Source organism: Colletotrichum acutatum, assembly GCF_030867785.1.
Source record: "Colletotrichum acutatum strain CBS 112980 chromosome Unknown BDZ83scaffold_9, whole genome shotgun sequence".
Classification (NCBI taxonomy): domain Eukaryota; kingdom Fungi; phylum Ascomycota; class Sordariomycetes; order Glomerellales; family Glomerellaceae; genus Colletotrichum; species Colletotrichum acutatum.
Genome location: NW_026849003.1, coordinates 456749 through 476922, shown reverse-complemented (window position 1 = coordinate 476922; position 20174 = coordinate 456749). Strand labels below are relative to the sequence as shown.

Below are 20174 nucleotides of genomic sequence, written 5' to 3'. Positions count from 1 at the left end.
GTTGGGAAAGTCGCGACGATGGCGGGGTAGCTTAATCGCGGTTGGTATTTGTGGACGACTTCGATGCGTTCTCACAGCATTAACAGCGGATTGAAAAAGGAAGCAGTTTTGAGAGCGTTGGAAAGCAGGCGCAATCGTCGGCAAACTGGAAGTTTATTTCGACTGCGTTCGCAAAGAGCAAGTTATCAAGTGGCTGTCTCTCTCTTCTTTGCGTCGCACAGTGCCCATGTGCAGTGGCAATGAGGCAATTGGACATGCAGGAAGTGTTCGCGATTGCAACCCCGAGGCACGTTCCCCGAAAGTATGAATGAATAGAAACTAGGATCCAGGTTGCTGCCGATGCCGAGGCTCAGACGATGAATGAATAAAGGTTTTGTTCTAAAGAGCGTGACTCGGAGAAATGGTGGACAGAAATCTATCAAAGGAAACTAAAATAGAAAAGGTTGCAGAGTAAGAGCTGCCCACCTCAGCTTCAACGGATGGAAGCTTCTTCAACCAGCGGGGCCAAGGTGTTAGTGATGATTGCAGCATTGCCCGTAGCCATTAGGGTGCTGGTTCGCCCGGAGTGGGCCGAGCTGACCAACATGAAAGACAGGTTCCTCACTGCGGGCAGGATTAGTGAAGTGGGGGGCCTATTTGCCCGTGGCTTGTGCTGCCGAAGAACCGGGGCGGTAGGGGGACAAGTCGCTGACGTCGTTGCTGTTTTAGGCGGTGGGACTCGCAGAACCTGACTGAATCACAGGCTGGATAAGTAAACGCACCAAGAATTTTATACTTCTGCACTTGCCAGCTTTGCAGTTCTTCGGCACTGTACCTCTGCGACGGAATGTAATACAACAGGGAATCAAGAAAGAGGCAGGTGCCAGGTAGCCAAAGGGGTCAGAGCCTAATACCAACCGAGTTGACCTTGCGGACGTCCGCATGACCATCTATCTACTCTTGGGGGAAAGCCTGCGCAGTAAGGATCTGAAGCTAGACACTCATTGGGTTGCTGACTGTTGATTAACATCGGGTGATGCTGCTCGCGCACTATCTAACATGAGACGATCACTCCATCGCCATGGCCGCCTCGAATGAGTTCATTTCCCCATGCAATGCAGTGTAAGCGACGAGCATCGCCAGGCACATGTCACTCTTCCCCTTCCTGTTCGATCGAGGAATGCCATACTTGTACCCAGTCGTGCCAGTGTACCTACGGTATTTACTGGAAAGACCGGACGATAAGGGGGATGACCTAATATCCTACCAGATAAGACATGCGATAATCGATAAGTGATAAGAACCTGGAAGCTGAGGTGGAGCTGGGTCGTACATCGAGGCACACCCCGCCAAACCACCAAGAACCAGCTGTCCAACCAATCACAAGCTGCAGCGCAAACAGCACCTGCATCTTCACCGCGACCACGTCAGAATGCTTTCGCGCTGAACACCCAAAATTGAGCCCGCAACACGATCCGACACGTTATCGACGCGAGGTGTTCCCTCTTCGTTCCATGGTCTCCTCGGATGATGCACACTCGACTGCTCTCTGTCTACTAGCAAACTCTTAGAGCATGATACACCCATCGACGCACCTCCACTTCCTCACAGGATGAACTCTCTGTGGCCCTCGCGGCCTGCCAACGATGGCGCCGCTGCCGAAAAGGAACCTCCACCGACCGGCGATGTTGCAGATGCCGTGGTAGCGAATGCTGTCGTCGCAGACGTTGGTCCCGATACGAGCAACCCACCTCCTCCGCCTCCACCACGACCGTCCTTGCAGAGAAACTCATCTGCACCCTCTCCAGCTCCGTTGCCAGTTCCGATACCCCCGGCCCCAATGCCTCCTGCGCCCGAACCTCAGCAGCCTACCGACTCGCTATCATTGTTGCAGCTTCGTAAAATCGTTGCCGAGTTCAGTCGCGGCGAGCCTGTCGCCTACGATTTCGTCTATAATGATATGGGTGTCCACGACGAGGAGGTTGACGAATGGTTTGTTTATCAGTTTTGGCAATGGGTACGATTGAACGCCGCTCAGAGAGCTTTCGAATGGCAGTGGCAGCACGATTACGATATACAGACAACTTGGGAAGAGACGGACCACCAGACAAAGGCCAAGTTCACGCTAGATGCCCTAGATGGTCTTCAGGTCAAGGACCCGACACAACGTTCTGCGCATATCGGCAAAGTTTTGTACCTGGTGCTAGGTCGATGGGGCGATACTTCGACGCCTGACACTGTGGGTGACAGGAGGTCGGCCGCCAGCGCGACACAATTAGAGGCCATCAGATCAAGCATCAGCTTTCTGACATCTTTGGCCGGCATTCACACTGTTTGGTCGGCTCTGCAAAGTTGCTTTGATGTGTTTTGGTAAGTACCCCGGGCAATTTGTGTTACGATGTAAGCTAACTCAAGCAGGTCGGATGATGCTCGTCTCGTCCAGCCGGGTGGCGCCCAAGAGGCCCAGGATGAACTTATCAATCTTATGACCATTATGTATGTCATTATTCAGGAGGCTCTGAGCTTCCCTAAGGAACTGGGGGCCACCAGATCCGAGCTTCGTAAGTCACATGCACTCAACCTATCTCGAAAAGACCCGACTGACTGCTGTTAGTTTCTCTCAAACCCGGACTGGTTGATTTTATGTCGCTCGCAACCTCAAAGCTGCGTTGGGACGATGGGAATTTAATGCCATCTAGCCAGGTACGAAGATTGATGCCGTGCGCAAACCTTACTAATAATTATAGATCTTTCTGCTTTTCTGGAAAACTGTTCTGCTCGTTTTCGGCGGTACAAAAGAGGTAGACGAAGCCAAAAAGGCAACAAACGAATCGCCCAATGCGAAGTCCAAAGACTTCATCACGGCATCACCTCTAGACTACCATGTGTTCCGACAAGAGCTCACATCCAAGTATCCGGCCTATGTCCCTCCGCGGACACTCATCCCCCTGGAGCCTGAGAACACAACCCTTCTTCCACCCATACCAAATCAGCCCACGAGGACCAGTGCAGCCAATGGGATTTTTCCGGGGCCGCCCACCTCACAGAGCGGCGGCGCTTCTATCTTGCATCAACCTGTGCACATTGCGACGCCGGCTCCGTCACCGCCGCCGTCTCCTGGTGTTGGGGGCAAGGGCGGCAAAAAGCAAAACTACCAGACGAACCAGAATTTCCCATTTATGTACCCACCTCTAGATGCCACAAGCAACAGCGCTGGTGGTAAAGGTGGAGCTGGCTTGCAGGAACAGCTTGTCGGTCGCAGGTGGGAGGGCAGTGATATTCCTGCGTCCATCTTGGAGGCAGGCGAATTGTTTGCAAAGAGGGTTCGCATGACCCGTGCTACGCGACAGCTGTGGGAAGAGCGTGAAAGCTTCCTCAGATTCGAGAGAGGGTGGGAAGCAGATGGCGACGACAGCGATGTTGATAATCTCGACCTTGAGGGGCTGACCCTCGAAGAGAAGCAGGAGATTGCTGCGTTCAAGGCGGAGACCAAAGCTGAGGAGCGCAGAGAAGCGCAACTTTCGATGCGAGAGCCCGAAATCGACTGCGGCCCTTCGGCAGATAAAGTAAACGATGAGATCAAGCGGCGTCTACTTGCTGTCGAAAGCTTCTACGTGAGTGTTTTTGGCACTTTGAGCTGAGTTTGACTGACACTTTGGCAGAAGGAATCCCTTCCTCATCTACAGTCGCTTGTAATCGTCCTACTGAGGCCGATACTAATGAACGTTACCGCCGTTTTGTCGCAACCTCCGCAAGGTCAACAGCACCCAAGTATGGCCGGCAGAGGTGCCAATGGCGGTATGAACGGCGGCGCTGGACCTAATAGACAACAGCAGCCCCAAGACCCCTCTTCAGCTGGAGGCGGCCCTCCAGAGCTCCCTGAGATGTCGCCGGAGGAGGTCGATGCCGCGCGATCCCGGGAAATCACTACAAAGGCTATTACTGGCATTCTCCTGCTTCTGTTGAAGTGGCTCAGAGTCTCTCGTGAGTATGCTTGTTCTAGCCCGAGGCATAAACTGACCAGGCTGCAGACGTTCTGAAATCCGAATACATGACGCAACTTTTGCTGGATTCTAACTACCTCCCGCTGGTGCTCAAGTTGTTCGCCCATCAGGATGTTCAACAGGTTGTCGACAGCAAAACGGACCGACTGGAGAACAGGTGTGTGATGTTACCAACCTTTACGCGACGCAAACTGACATAATCAGCTTCTTCCACTTCTGCAATCTGCGGTCGAAATTCAAGGAAAAGTCGCCTGCACAGGCAGAGCCCGACGAGGAGGAGAGCGAGGACGAAGCGGCGCCACCGCCCATAAAGAGAAGGCGGTCACCGCCTCGCGTCGCGACCGCCGCAACCCGCGATGGCGACGACACCAGCAAGCTTGAAGGACAAGCCGCGATGCGCCCTGAAGTTGATGAGCTCGGATATCCTATCGGCGACCTGCCAGCGGAGCCCATCACTGATTTTTCGAGAAGAAACTTCTTCTCTTTGATCAACTACCTCCGAATCATGCAAAAGATTTGTAAGCACAAAGCTCACCGGAACCTTCTTCTGGTGCAGTACAAGTCTGCCAACATTCTCCGCAAGTCCCTCAAGATTCCCCAGCCAGAACTCCGACTGTACACCTTGAAGCTGTTCAAAAACCAAGTACCCTACTGCGGCCGTAAGTGGCGGCAGAGCAACATGCGCGTCATCACGGCAGTGTACTTACACTGTCGACCTGAACTGCGTGACGAGTGGTTGGCCGGTAGCGACGTTGATGCCGAAGTGGACTCGGCGCTGCCACTGGAGCAGGCACTGCGCAGTCTGACGCACTGGTCCAATGTGCGGCGATACCCGGACAAGATTGCTGCCGAGCTGCGGGCCGCCCTACGCGAGGAGCAAGACTTTTTTACAAGGGAGCTGGAGAAGCTGGACATGAATTGGGCTGATGTCGGGGCCGATGACGGCGCAAACAGTGAGTGGGAGCACGATGCGGCCGGCTGGCCATGAAATCACCCTGAGCGTCAAAATTACGAGGTATGCTGACACTTGGCGAGTGTCTGGAATAGGTTATTAAAAGCTAAAAGTCGGTGCCGGGCGACCCCTTGTGGGAGACAGATTTACCCAGGCACCGAATACCTCACTCACAGAGGTTTAAACGCAGTTTATGACGTGTACGAACGTAGTCACGATCAAAAGACAACAGTATTGGTCAAACAAGATCACTATGTGCATGATTGGTTCAATGTGTGTGTCATCAATTGATTCGTAACTAGAATGCTAACAAAAAGCCGTCGTCTCGAAAGCGACGGCAAAACTCCACAACTTCCTGGGTATCTTTGCCAACTTAGACCATCTTCAATTCTTGTTTCAGCTCATTATGTGGTCTCGTTCCAATTCCTGTCTCACTCATATCTAGACTCTGTCGTATACACCATCGTTGTAGTGCCGAGGGGGCGGCTGCGTGGTGCCAGTCTCATGTCCATACTCATAGCCGTTGACACCGCCAGTCGCCGTCGTGGTGTTGCCGTAGGCGCCTTCGTACTTGGGGTACCCGGCATCCTGGGCAACGGCGGTGGTTTCGGTGGCGTAGCTGGGGCGGACCTGGTCGGGGCTGGTGTGCATGGGCAGAGCGTTATCGTTGGTCGCGGTGTCGGCGCGGCCGCGGCGGCGAAAGCTGCTGAAGAAGCCGGGCTTGGCGCCCGAGCCCGAGGTGTAGTTGTTCTTGGGGCTAGGGCCGAAGCGCTTCTCCTTGCGGTGGTGGCGTGCGAGGGCAACCTCGACGAGGATGGAGAAGATGAAGAAGAAGCTGTGTTCACATGTTAGCTGCGTCCCTTCAAGGCCAGGGTAGTAGTATACTTACATTGCGACAATGGAGACTGCGAAGCAGGCAGTCTGCAGCTTACAAGCCGTGCGCAGACTGGGGAGATGAGTCCAGCCGTCGCTTCCCGTGTTGGTCGGCTCGCCGTCGGCGGGGCCGTCGCCAAAGGGGGTGCTGACGGTACCGGAGCAGGTTCCGGCGCCGCCCTTGTTGGCGATTGCGACGTAGATGAAGGCGCCGATGAAGGCGACGTCGAGGACGATGGCGATGAAGGAGGTGAAGGCGAGTCCCGCAAGGCAACAGAGTAGGAGGAGGCCGACGAGGGTGTAGAGGGTGGCGGCGCCGGAGATGCCCTCGACGGCGCGGATGGAGTTTGATATCGGGAGGGAGTGGTTGTGGAGGGTCGCGAGGAAGTAGGAGAAGATTGCGAGGATGAGGATGGAGCAGCCTAGCTGGACACCACGGATGAACCACTGGAGGAATTTTAATGCGAAGCCCATTGTTGCGACGTGTGTTGAGCTGCTCCCTTTGTGTTTCTTTGATTTCGTTGGCTGATTGTATGTGTTCAGTGTACTCGGAGACTTGTTTGTTTGGTTGACTTTGTTCGGGTTTCCTTTTTGTTGTTCAAGTCACACCCTGGATACCGAAGGTGAGGTGGGATGAGATAGAGTCAAGGTGAACGAATGGGGTAGAGGGAGGTTCGAGACCCTTAAGAATCAAAAGGTTAAATGGAAGGAAAGAAGAAGGAAACAAGGGCTGCCTCCCTGCTCCGTCTGCCGGTAAATGGACTGCCCGATCCCGCTCCTTTGCGTAGATCGTGGCAAGGTACAGCGCTGTTCAAGCTTGTCTTGGGCTGTCTCCGCCCCATCCCCGTTTATTCCTGGAACATGTTCTTTACGTTCTACGGATACACAGGTGGTGTATTCACACCACACCAACACACAATACCCCCAAAGTTTGAAGCGAATTCACCCAATGACGGAGGACAGGCGTCAGGTTCTTGGTCTGGGGCGCTGTTTGCAGCGTTGATGACGGAGGCCGTTGTGGCTGAATGGGGGTTGTGGGCAAGTGGGGCCCGATGATGTCAGGCGTCTTGGAGGGATAGACGTCGCCGTGATTGGACCGGAGCCAGGACGGTTTCTCCACTTTCTCTGTGCCGGAGGCAGGGTTGAAAAAAATACTACTAGTATTTAGTCTAGTATAAGTATACTTAAGTAAGTCTAGTATTAGTACCTAAATCTAGTACTAAGCCTAGTATAAGTAAGTATTAGTATCATATCAAAAAGTATTAGTATACTTAAGTAAGTATTAGTATACTAATTAGTATTCTTATATAACGTAATCATATAGAAAATAGTATAAAAATAAATTATTACGTAATATTTTAATAATAATATTTTATTTCTATTTATTTTTATTTATTTCTGTTTATTTTTATTTATTTTTATTTTATTTTTATTAAATTTAAGTGTAATTACGTAATAATTATAGTACTATCAGTATACTATTAGTATACTAATACTAAGGCTAGTATTGCTTGGTATACTAATACTAAACTAGGCTAGTATTAGTATTACCCAATACTAGACTTATTAGTATTAGTACTGCCCAATACTTACTTAAGTATACTTTTTTCAACCCTGGCCGGAGGGCCGGCACGGCCACGGTGGTGGAGTCGTCTGTGGCTTTGGCGGGGCGAATGACTTTGCGAACCTGGAAGGTGTGGGGATCGGGATCGCTCGGTTTCCCAGGGGTCTTCCCATTTTACCTTTCGCTTTTGATGTGACTGTGACTGGGAGTTTCCACTGCCCCCTAGCTTTCCATGCCAGGGTTGGCTTCACTTTTCATCGGCTCGCACGGGATAGCCCAGAGCCTAGACCCGTACGTTGACGTTGTAAAGGTGGTGTTCATGACTAAAAGCCTGCAGTGTACCAAGAAGTCGTGGAGCCCTGGGATGCTTCATGTTCAAGACGGCTAGAGTTTAAGAACGGCAGAGTTTTCCAGCTTTCCCGGGATCATATCCCTTTGGATGGTTCTCGGAGCAGCTTCTCGGATTTATGGCTGATTTCCCAGCGTCCACTGTAGGTATCCATAGTGGTAGACTGCGAGGGTTGACAATGCCCACATTCTGAGCGTCTCATTTCTGGAATCACGTCTGCTCAACTTGAGACTGCTTTCAACCCCGCTGGATCCGGTTTTGGCCCTCTCTCTGTCTTGGTCTGGCCAGCTCATGCGTATACCTGTAAGACATCCCTTAGTACTGTACGCGTCGCTCTAGTATGTCTCGGTTTAAAGGCCTGGTATGGGCTGTTGAAGATCATTGGCGGGCCGGCACCCAATTGCAAGGGCGGTCCTGCTCATGAGATAATTGATGATCGGCCATGCAACCACGGCACGTCTCTTCTCCGTCGAGTTTCGCGTAAAGTTTGTTCTTCCCGCTGCCAGGTTTTTTGTGGATTTGCACGGTCCTGGTCGTTTCCCCTGGTCATGTCGGGGTTTCCCCAGATCGTGGGAAAGCCTGCCCGCCAGAAATTCAGGATCACTCCTCTGTACAGCTTGGAGATAATCGCTGCTTCGAAGAGATATTAATGACTGCTAATGTTTTATTCACCCTGTGTATAAGAGCGCAGTCGGTGCGGTTCTTACGTCTACCATTTCTTCGCCATTTCGGCGACGGAATGTTGGTCTTTTGGGACTAGGGTTCGATGCTCTCAATCCGGTCACGTTATGTCATTGCCTGCTTTCTCGACGCATTGTCTAACGGGTAGCGCCGACGATAATCATAGCGGCGGCTTTTAAGCTGTCGACGATCGGACGATTTCGACGGGAATTTGTGATGTCAAATCCCAGCCAAGTGCCTCGGCCCGCGGAGAAAATTGCCGGTAGAAAGAAGGATTCCATGATTTCGTTTTGGGCAAGAAGGGTTCGTCCGACAACTAAACCAGGGCTTTTCACTGGATGGCGACGGCCCTCGCATCAAGACAAAACATTACATTCGTCGTCCTTGAGTGTTGCTGGTAAACAATCTCGGGTTGCAAAGAAACCGTAAAATCCCGAGACAAGACGCAGTTTGTGTTTGTGTATTGTCTTGCGGAATTGAATGCCTTCCGACTAGGGGCGCTTCGGATCGTGCGCCTTCCAGGTAGGCTTCCGATGGGGCGTTCGGTGGGCTGCGGGTGGCTGGTCAAAGACTGTCGATAACTCTGCTGTTGCACCTGGCGATTTCCAGCCTTGCTACCTTTAATTCGGAAAACTTTGGCCGTAGGATACCGGCGTTGAGTCATTAGGCGAAGGGCTTGACGGACGGCAACGGCCCCGCTTTCCTGGCTGGCACCGGGGCACCGGCACATGGTTTCCCGTACCGGAGGCCTTGTGTGGGGCCGGTCGTTTGCGTGAGGTCCCTCCCTCATCAATCAGTAGTAGGTAGTGCCTGTCTGGGAATTTCTTGCTGTAATTTCTCTCGGCGATGATTTTGTCCGGCGCTATGCGACATTTCCTGACCGCCTGTCACCTTTGTAGAACCTCTTGGAGGCAACAGCGAACCAGGCCCCACCGGAAGGTGCATCTCAACACGATGTTGGGCCATTCTCCGTATAGGCGGGCGCACAAGGTGGAACATCGGAAAGAAGTCTCTCGAAATCGACCTCGTGGGCTGTCTCTAGCTTGGTGCGACTTGGCAGCTATTCTTGGCCGTTGGATTTTCTTTGTGAAGCCTATAATAGGTTGTTGTCTCGCATGGCCTGGCGTGTTTGGCTTTGTTCAGCCTTGCTACCGTTGGCCGAGCAGTCAGTCGGTAAAGTTTCGGTGTGGGAATGGGATTCTTTGTCTTTTCCTGCCTAGAGAGAATCGCGAACCGAATCACGACGCCGAGCAGGTGGGCAAACCGCGCGCTACCTTCAAGGTAATATGGCGCTCGGGTCGTGGGGAAGGGCTAGCTTGACAGCTTATTTGCCCCTTCCCACATTGCGGCGAAAAACGATAGTACGTTTCCACTAACAGAAGCCACAATTGGCCGCCATGACAACTTCAGCCCTCGCAATCTGGAGGAGTTTTCAAGTACTTGTCCTTGCAAAGCCCGCTCCCAGCCCAAGTGGAGAAACCATGCAGGGCAGACTCCAACATGGCAAGAGCGTCTTGGCAACTGTCGTGATGGGATGACAGCGGGAGATGGGTTCCAGTATTGACGGGACAGGCGAGCAGAAATCGGTCTTTCCCTGACTCGAAGACATCTGGCGCGTTTCCAGAAATTGCGGGTTTTTGGTCCCCTTTGAAAGGCTCCTCATGCTCAGTCCCTGTACTAATGGCTGCTTACTTCTCATGTGCTGCCAACGTCGAAAACAGTAAACATTAGTACGGATAGACACACTCAATTTACCGTCGGAGCTGAATTTGCGAGGTATCGTCAGCCAAACTATCCGTGTCCTGGTTTGTTCTTCCGCATGAACCCCTCTCCGCTACCAGCGAGTCCCCGGAACGAATCCCCGGATTGATAAAGATTCGCGCATGAGCATTACGCAAGCTGCAATATAGACAAGAGACGCATGCGTTCTACAGCGTCAGCTGGAGCGCCATGGTTGACATGGCATCAATAGTTTGGTATCGGCAACGCAGGGCAGGAGCAAGGATGCCACACCAAACAAACGAACTGGAGGAGACGTCAGGCTCGCGGCTTGCCGGCCTCAACGTGCAAGAGTGCTTTGCCTTGCGGACTTGGCCTGCTGAGGCAATGCCGAGAAGGGGGCTTTCTAAACTTCCACCCACCTTCCGAGCATCACCAGGCCAAGACCACCACCCAAAATGTCGGGATGCAATTTACTGCTCGACGCACCATTGGACCATTTCCCTCTCCAGAAAACCATTTGGAGGGTATCTCGAAGACTGGAACCAACCGATTAAGGTTAAGTGAAGTAAGCCGTGCTCAGGGGCAGGGGATCGTCACCCCGGCACCCCTGGTTTTGCGGCTGGCACCGACAGCAGCCACAAAACGCCCCGAACCAATCATGACGGCCGTGTTGTCCAGTTTATCTTGTTCTTTCCAATGGGAGGTTGACACTAAATCGGAAAGGGAAAGAGGGGTCCCAGCACCCTTGGCAATTTTTGCCAAAAATACGAAGAACTCACTCTCAATTTCTCACCCTTACCATCAATCTCACCCTCACTTCAAGGGACTTTCACTAGTAGAGGACTTGCCTCCCATCCACCCAGGCTTCACTCACTCTTCCTACAGGCCAAAGACCAGGGCAAGATCAAGCTGTGCCGCCATTCTCTTTTGGCGCTACTCCGTACACCAAGCAAACACGGAGACTACTGCCCTTGCTGGCGATAGAGCCCCTCCACAACAGCCTAGGCCTGCCCAGAGTGCCTAGATCATCCGTCTCTCGCGGTCAGGTCGCCACGGTCCCGACTGTCAGCTTGTGTATGTTGGCAAACAGTTGTTGCCGTTACTTTTTGTCTAGTCTTCGCGGTTCTGGTGCCGTTTCACACCATGTCTCTCATATCTAACGGCCATGGGCCACTATCTCATCTCTGTTTCCTCTCGCCTCCCTCGCTTCGCCTTCTTCTTCTACATCCTTTCCACTTTCTTTGAGCCATCTATGCCTTCATAGTGCCTTAATCCAAAGGTCAAGCCGTCACTTTACGGACGACCAAGTCACTCACTTGCACTACATTTTGTAATTTGTTTGCCTCGTAGTCGAGGTAGTATACCACCATGAAGGTGAACTCTTCAATACTGTTGAGCCTGCTAGGCTTGGCCTTACAGGCCCAGGCTGATCCGACATGGCCCTCGGACATAGACGAGTTGGAGGAGATCATGTACCAGTCATTCAATTTCGGATCACGACACTTTGCCGACAACGTCTTCCCCTGCGCCAAGGAGGCAACGGGCACCGGTCGCCAAACTGCTGCAGAATGGCTGCGAACCGCTTTTCACGATATGGCACCGGCCAACGCGGGGTCAGGAGTTGGCGGGTTGGATGCATCTATACAGTATGAGCTGTCGAGCACCGGCGAGAATACTGGCCCTGCCTTTTCGACAACTCTGACCTTTATGGGACATTACCTGACCCGCAAAAGCAGCATGTCGGATCTCATCGCTCTTGGAGTCTACACATCCGTCCTGTCGTGCGGCGGTCCTTCGGTTGCAATCCGATCCGGCCGCATCGACGCAACCGTGAAAGGAGCCGCCGGCGTGCCGCAGCCCAACGAAGTCATTCAAGTTTTCAACTCAAAATTTAATCGCATGGGATTCACTCCACAGGAGATGATCCAAGTCACAGCCTGCGGCCATACTATTGGCGGCGTCCACACGGCCGAGAATCCAACTATCGTTCCAGACGGCACAAACACGAACGGCTCCGCGCCCATGGATAGCTCAAACGGTGTCTTTGACAACAGAATTGTGACCGAGTATCTAGATGGCACCACGCGGAACCCACTCGTCATTAAAATGGGCACGGCTCGAGCCAGTAATTCCGATTTCGTCGTCTTCAGCTCCGACAAGAACGCCACCGTGAAGGCCATGACCGGCCTCGCAGTCTTCAAGTCTACCTGCAAGACCGTCTTCGAGAAGATGATCAACACCGTGCCATCTGGTGTTACTCTTGGCGATGCCATCGCACCCTACACCGTCAAACCGTCCCAGCTTCAGCTCTCGCTCACTTCGCCCACCGTCATGACTCTTACAGGCTATATTCGCGTCCGAACTACCGCTATCACAGGCATCTCGAGTCTGACAATCAACTATAAGAATCGAAGTGGCGGCTCCACCTGCGGGACGGGCTCCTGTGTCTTTACAATCACCATCTCGGGCATCTCAAAGGGCTTGGAAGATAGCTTCTCCTGGTATCCCATCAGGCAGGAGATTCCCGTCAGCACGGGAATCTCGTCCTTTACTGTGACGATCAATAAGAGCGATGGCTCAAGCACATTATTCAATAACAACGGCAACGGGTACCCGATCCAGGACGGCATCTTTCTTCAGACGTCCCAGAGCTGCCTGACGCAGAACTCTGGCGATGTTACACTTGTTGCCGCAGTCCGCAATGACCGCACGTCTCTCCCGGTCAAGGCAGAAATCTCTTACAAGACAGCGCGGACAAGCAGTGTGGTGCCTCTGCTGGGTAAGATGACCGTCGACATGGTCAAGGGCGACTGTGTAGGCAGCTACACATTTTACAGCGTCACCACGAACATTCCTGGTGGTGTTAGTTTCGAGTCGACTTTTGACTTCATCAGTGGAGAGGGCGCGTCCGCCATGATTGACCCCTTCAAGAAGGCTGACCCTATCGGTGGGACATGTTCGAGCTGGACGGGAGGGTCTCCTACATGCAGCAGCGTCACAGTGTCATCTTCTACGTCCAGCGCGGCCCCGACTGCCACGATTTCCCACCGACAGACCATGGGCGGCTACAAGCTCGTCTCCTGCTGGACCGAGGCTTCTGGTGGCCGAGCTCTCAACGGTGCCGCCTTCGTGTACGATGGCATGACCCTCGACAGCTGTATGGCAAACTGCACGGGATTCGACTACTGGGGCACTGAGTACGGACGCGAATGTTACTGCGGTAATTCTCTGGCTACGTCCAGCAGCTCTGCGCCCTTGGCCGACTGCAACATGCCATGCTCTGGTGATTCAACTCAATACTGCGGAGCCGGCAATCGCATTGAGCTGTACTCGACCACCGCCACCCGCACCAGCAGCTCTACGGCCGCTCCCACGGCTACTCTCGCACACATAAACACCGTCGGCAAGTACTCGCTCGTCGGCTGCCAGACCGAGGCCGATGGCGGTCGCGCCCTTTCTGCTGCCCAGACTGCTGCGGATGACATGACTCTCGACAAGTGTGCTACTTTCTGCTCCGACTACACATTCTTTGGCACAGAGTATGGACGTGAATGTAAGTATTCAGGGTATCGTGGTGTATGAATGAGAACTAACATGAAGTAGGCTATTGCGGTAACAGCCTGGCAGCAACCAGCAAGACTGCGCCCCTGAGCGAGTGTAACATGAAGTGTGCTGGCAACTCATACCAGTACTGTGGTGACGGCAACCGCTTGGAGCTGTACAAAGTCGGCAGTGCCTCGTCTACTTTGGCGTCGACGGTGGCCACTACGACCTCGAGCAGCTCTTTGTCAACGAGCTCTGCCAGTGTTTTGGTGGCGAGCGGGTCAACGTCTTCAACCCTGGCTTCTGCTTCTGCTACTTCCAGCAGCTCTTCGACCTCATCACAGGTGTCTACTTCAAGTTCAAGCAGTGTCGTGTCTTCCAGTAGTTCCAGTTCTTCTAGCAGCGCCGGATCCTCGAGCAGTGTCACGTCCTCCTCAAGCACGTCATCGAGCATCGCATCGTCCTCTAGCAGCGGCGTCACTTCATCAACAGCCTCGTCCTCTGCCTCCAGCACCATCTCAACCTCCATATCCGCCTCCCCGACGCTGGCTCACAAGCCTAGCATCTCGCCCTACACCCTGGTGGGCTGCTGGACGGAAGGCAACGGCGTCCGCGCTCTGAGCCAAAAGAACTACGCCTCCGGTGACAATATGACGCTCGAGTACTGCGCCTCGTACTGCTCAGACTACAAGTACTTTGGCACAGAATACAGCAGCGAGTGCTACTGCGGCAACACCCTCGCCTCCTCCAGCGCCGCCGCGCCCCTGGCGGACTGCAGCATGACCTGCAGCGGCAACAAGTACGAGTACTGTGGCGGCGGCAACCGCCTGACGCTCTACCAGTCCGACAAACAAGTGACGGGCCCCAGCCAGCCCGCCACGGCCGGCGCCTACGCTTTCCTCGGCTGCCGCACCGAGCCCGCGCAGGGCGGACGCGCTCTGGATGCCAAGGCTACGGCCAGCAGCGACAAGATGACCAACGAGGCGTGCGCGGCGTTCTGCGATGGGTACAGCTACTTTGGCACGGAGTACGGCGGCGAGTGCTACTGCGGTAATGCCCTGCCGACGACGTCGCTTGATGCCCCGTTGGGCGATTGCAGTATGTTGTGTACGGGTTCCAGCACGGAGTACTGTGGTAATGGCAACCGTTTGTCGGTTTATAAGAAGTGAGGGCGGTTTAGTGGTGTGATGAGGTATTCACAGATTATGAGGAAATGGGCATTAGAATCGGAGCATATAACAATGCCGATGCGTTCGGCGTTGACAAGACTGGAGATATGATACCTTTTTGGTCACGGATTTCGGCCATTTACATACAATCATAAAACATCTTACTCCCCTTACTATCAGGTTGAATGAGTCATTTGTAAATACTTGGATTGGAGACGAACCAATTCGCCTTCTCGGCAGCCAAGAAACTTGGCGCCCCCATGCTGTCGGAGTGCAATCCGCACAACTCCTTCAAATAGTCATGACTTGAAAGATTGCACTAGAGGGTCAAATTATGTTGTGGATGAAATATCCGGTTCACCCCTTTCACCGGGCGATCTGCTTCAAGTGACACCTTCTCTCCCAAAGTCACCATCTGTTGAGTTGTTCATAACTTTGCTTGTTTTCATCAGTATCATGGCCCCTTCCCCCTTGTCATGTTCTCAAAGACTGACTTGAATAATGGCTGTCTTTCAGAAGAGCTGCAATTACTGCCTGATGAATAGCTGTTGAGATAATCCCTGCCGCTCAATTTCTGTGATCTCTGCTGCCCATGTCCAGCAGGCAAGCCAGTGATGTTTTCTCTGCCATAGCTGTTTGAACAGGCAGGCATGACCCAAAAGCCAGGTTGTTCCAGCTGTCTTCCAAGCTCTTGAATGGTTTCAGCCCACGGCTCGGTTATCTTTCCAATGCGAATGAAGTTCATCTCGAGTTAGAGGGGTCTTCGGGCCAGTATGTTACCCAGTAGGGTTTCGAGATTTCCCGAAGAAGGCATCACTGCTGGCAACGCATATCTACTGGGAGGTTGGAAACTATGATTAGCGGGTTTTGACTGGATACTTCTGTTGAATATTGAAGGGGTGCAGAAAGGCAAAGGTTCGGTCAGACTGGCATAGGCAAAAGGTCCCGATGTGTCTTTGAAGCAGCACGCTGCTGCCATGTAACTGCAATACCAAAGGACGAAATTTTTACTTATTCCACGACAACCACTCGGTTGTTTTCAGAAATCGGGGTTTTCGCAATACGGAGTAGCCGCAGCCTTGTATACAACAAGAAGACCGGCCGCTCAGGAACGTCTCGCGACTTGTCGCTTTTTGATGAGCTCGCTCTTGAATTTTCCCTCCTTTACAGGCCACCTGTCAGCATCCTGTTTATAGAACTGGGATTCAATACGCAGAGCCTTGTAACTCAGCAAAAGGATACTTGACCGCGAGCTCCTACCAAGTAGCGCCAATATCTTTGGCGAAAGTTTTGCTATTTGTCTCTTGTAGTGAAATGGGAGCGAGCTCCCTATCATATGGATTCTCTTTTAGTGGGCCCCCGATACCACTATTTGGATATTGTGTTCCCTTAATACCTGGAGCTACTATCGCATGCTGCTTCCTCTATAAGGAACACGTAGCTAGACATCTCGAGGCTGACTAAGACTATCCTAGGTAGTTCACTCGCAAATTGGAACCATAACCAAGTTTGTATCTCTGATATATTATAATCCAAATAATCAAGACGAAAATTACTAGGAATAAGAGAAATTAGTTCAAACGTTCTCAAAATTGCTAACGGGGAAAACTGTTCATGATAATTCCTGAGGCGAGGCAAATGTTTCCGTAAGGCCTTGGAGACATCTTAGCCTCGAAACGAAAACACTGATATTGCCTTCAGACTGAAGCGAGAATGATAAATATTACTTGCTGTTGGGTGATATACTAGAGTCTCACATCAATTTTTCATTTTGTAGCAAAGCATGACCCTTTGGTTTGATATGGCAAGTTGATAAACCATTTAAAACGACCGCAACTGAAAGAAGTAGAACACCTAGCAAACAGACATGCTACAATCTCGCGAGAGAAGCCGCATCTCAACTAAACGCATCTAAACGGCTTGAGTTCAGTTGAACCTAAAGGCCCGAGAGGGACAGAGTCTGGGAGCCAACGCGTCGTTGACATTGTCCCTGTTGCCTACTCTCTCGCCGACAAGACAACACGAGACCAGTCAACCACCAAGAAACTCACAGACAAATACAGTGAAAGTTTCCAGAAATGATGAAGATGGAAGAATACTACCTTGACTGCACATAATGATTTGGCCGTACAGAAAAGACGGCAGAAGCGGCCAGGGCAGAGCCGACTTTCATTCCAGGTGATCAAATCTGGTAGAAACCCGCCCTTTTAAACAGGAAATAGAGCATGCGGTTTCTATCCTACGGACGAGGGGAAGAATTGCGGCGGCGCATGAAGTTTAAGGATGGACTAGGAGATGTAATGATATTATTGACAAATACACTGTCATAACTCTAGCCTAACAGAGCCGACCAACGCGGCGGATACTTTCACGACTCATCTATGAAACAGGGTGAAAATCACACAACCAAGATCTGGCAGAAACAAGGTAGTCCAGTGCGCAACACGGAAAGGTCGTTGAAGAGAGCAGCGAGAAAGAGACGACATCCCGCTCGACAGACATCGTCAGGAGACCCCGCGGCTTCACCTTCCACCGCATTGAGCAATTCCCGCGGGAGGTTGAATCTCCCTTATCAAGCGTCACTTTCTTACCGCCGAGAGGAGAGTACATGATGGTAAGAATCGGGGTTCGCATCGCTGCAAGCCGCTGGTGCTTTACGCAACAGGAGCACTTCACTGTCGCGACATTACAGGCGGTTTAAAGATAAGCCGACTTGCCGCATCGTTTTTTGGGCCAAACATCTGTCGATAACACTATCTTCATCGGCCCAAAGGACATTCAGCCAGCGGCATCTGATGCAAGCGTCGTCGTAGGGCATCCCGTAAAGCACGTAACCTGCACCTCGTCGCGTTGACGATTTGATTCGGAGGTGATTTCGATTCAAATTGGAAGCTGAACGCGACGCGCACGGGAACGCCTACGATAGCCGGCATTTCAAAGGACATCTCACGTCACATCACAGCATGAAGCATCTCATCCTCGTCGGGGCGTGCTACGTCGACACAGTCCTCAGGTCAGGCTCTCACCCCGCCCAGTGACCAAGAGAGGGCATCCTTCTCACACTTCTTCCCAAGCGTACCTCACTTCCCAGAAGAGGACCTGAAGCTACGAGCCACGAGCATCCGCGTACGCAGGGGCGGCAACTGCCCCAACACGATGGAAGTCCTCCAGCAACTCCTCCGCGCAGAGCACCTCCCGCATTCGCAGACCGAGCCTCTGACGATGCACCTTGTCTCGCCTCTGCCGGAACGTCAATCTCAGGCGACGGCGCAAATCATAGCCTCGTTCCTACCGGCGCCAGATACTGCCGCCGCCGCCGCCGCCGCCGCCAGTGCCGCGGGTATTACATTTGATCATTGCCTATTCCGCCAAGGCCACCAGGCGCCAGCGAGCAGTTACATCTTCCGCAGCGAGGCGAACGGCAGTCGGACAATTGTGAACCACAATGACCTGCCCGACATGACGACGGACGAGTTCCTCAACGTCGTCGAGGCGTTCCGCGATAAGGGCGGCCGAACGTGGTGGCACTTTGAGGGACGGGTTCCGGAGACGACACTGAGCTGCATTCTAGCTCTTCGGCGGGCCCTGGGCGACGACGCAGTGACGGTCAGCGTCGAGGTCGAGAGGCCGGGCAGGGCGGGGTTGAGAGAGCTCGCTGCTGAGGCGGACGTGGTTTTCTACTCTAAGAGCTGGGCCGAGGTGCGTCACATTCGTTCTCAGACATGGGCGTACGCCAGCCACAGCAGCATTACTGACAGGGCGGTATAGGCCTGCGGGTATACGTCCGCTGATGATTGTCTGAGGAAAGAGTCGCTGTCGTTGCCGCGAACGTGAGTTTCGGTCAAGAGGTGTCTACCGGTCACGCAACACGGTCTTGCTGACTGCAGAATAGGTCGTTGGCTATGGTTACGTGGGGTGCTGAGGGAGCATGGTGCATATCACCCAAGGACCGGCAGCTGGTCAAAAGCCCAGTCGAGAGGCCGGTGAAGCAAGTCGTCGAGTAAGCTTCGCCATCCATGCCGCTACTCACCACTCAACCTTCTTGGCGTGGAATACTAACAAGATTGGGGGGGACAGTTCGGTAGGGGCGGGAGACACCTTCGTTGCGGGCATGCTGTACGGATTGATCTGCCAGGCTGATACTTGGGACGTGACGCACAAGTTGGGCTTCGCGGTTGCACTCGCCACGCTCAAAGTCCAGCGAGAGGGGTTTGGTGGACTGGGAGACGATATTCGTATGGATATGCAAAGGTCGCGCTGACGGTGGGCCATCCGTCAGGCGTTGAAACTGTCGCCGCGGGCACTCCGGGTCGTGGCTCCGTGTCCCCCCGGTGCCGTAGATGGAAGCTTCGGCGGGTGGGACGACTGCCCGCCAATCGTCAGGTATGTCAGGCCAAGAGACCGTATTTTGCCCGCCAGCGGACCGATGGAGCACCCGTCGGCGGTCGCGCCTGTTCCGAAGCTGTGCAAGAGTGAAAGGTTGTAAGACCCTCTATGACTCTGTGGGGCAAGAGGCGGTGTACATGGTGGGCAAGGCTCAAGCGAGGAGGCAACCTATTACGAAGGGGGGGGACTCGGCAGTACACTAATAGTTGGACATCCGCAAAGGCCAGGACGCGTTGTTGGCGTCGCTCGTTGGTGTTAACGGAGGGGTGACAGGCCGGGCCAACATGCATTCATGCGCCGCCGATGCTTCGATGCAGCTTGAAGATGGCGCACCTCACGCGGGGCCTGTGACGGCGAACAAGGCTGCATGTGGCCTGCTGCAGCTGATAGTGTTATGCCGCATGGCCCCCAGACCTAATCGGAGACTACTGCGCAGGCAAAAACGGGGAGAAGTAGAAGATTTGGGCCGTTGCTACGGTACCTCTGTGTATACGTCCTCACATGCCGGCCAGCGAAGTTTGTCGCGAGAATTTCGTCCCCTTTGTATGGATCTACTGCAGCGAGACTGTGTGGGTGACTGAACATACAGATGGACCAAGCGACCTTGTTGGGAAAGGGGCCGGGGGATAGAGAATTGTCACATCTCTCTGGATTCGGTTGCGGAGCCAGAGCCTGGAAATGAGGAAGAGAAGAAAAAAACTCTTCCCACGACGTTGGTCACCTCACGAGAGAGAATGAATGGGCGATTGTTGATACAGCGAGTGGGGACAATAGCCTGTTTGTCGATCTGCGGCGATTCAAGAGCCTTGTTTGTTGTGCTCTTCCTGAAGTTCCTCGAAAGTAGCCAGTGGAGCCTCCTCTATTTCCTCGTGTTTCCATACCACGGTTCTTGAGAATAGATGGGAAAGTGTGGCCGGGTTCGTACGGATGCACAACGCATATGGCCCCGAGT

The 20174-nt window shown here is 53.1% G+C and overlaps 4 protein-coding genes across 4 annotated transcripts; 3 read left to right on the top strand and 1 right to left on the bottom strand.

Annotated features, from left to right (window-relative positions):
• Nucleotides 1–1591: 1591 nt before the first annotated feature.
• On the top strand, nt 1592–4971 carry BDZ83DRAFT_747959 (uncharacterized protein; the record flags this gene model as incomplete). Its single annotated transcript, XM_060513535.1, has 7 exons — nt 1592–2349; nt 2398–2540; nt 2594–2682; nt 2727–3593; nt 3642–3963; nt 4011–4140; nt 4188–4971. The coding sequence occupies 7 exons, from the start codon at nt 1592–1594 to the stop codon at nt 4969–4971; spliced, it is 3093 nt and encodes a 1030-aa protein (XP_060370006.1).
• Nucleotides 4972–5376: 405 nt separating this feature from the next.
• BDZ83DRAFT_567736 (uncharacterized protein) lies at nt 5377–6282 on the bottom strand (the record flags this gene model as incomplete). The annotated part of the gene is made up of 2 exons (XM_060503983.1): nt 5377–5770; nt 5825–6282. The coding sequence occupies 2 exons, from the start codon at nt 6280–6282 to the stop codon at nt 5377–5379; spliced, it is 852 nt and encodes a 283-aa protein (XP_060370005.1).
• A 4934-nt stretch (nt 6283–11216) lies between these two features.
• On the top strand, nt 11217–15176 carry BDZ83DRAFT_450809 (copper radical oxidase). Its single transcript, XM_060503160.1, has 3 exons — nt 11217–11770; nt 11858–13677; nt 13728–15176. Exons 1-3 carry the CDS (start codon nt 11493–11495, stop codon nt 14834–14836), a joined length of 3207 nt encoding a protein of 1068 aa, XP_060370004.1. The 5' UTR covers nt 11217–11492; the 3' UTR covers nt 14837–15176.
• A 2623-nt stretch (nt 15177–17799) lies between these two features.
• Nucleotides 17800–19122, top strand: BDZ83DRAFT_716085 (D-sorbose; the record flags this gene model as incomplete). Its single annotated transcript, XM_060511815.1, is given in 6 exon segments — nt 17800–17849; nt 17911–18535; nt 18605–18666; nt 18729–18836; nt 18914–19071; nt 19088–19122. 6 exon segments carry the CDS (start codon nt 17800–17802, stop codon nt 19120–19122), a joined length of 1038 nt encoding a protein of 345 aa, XP_060370003.1.
• Nucleotides 19123–20174: the final 1052 nt, after the last annotated feature.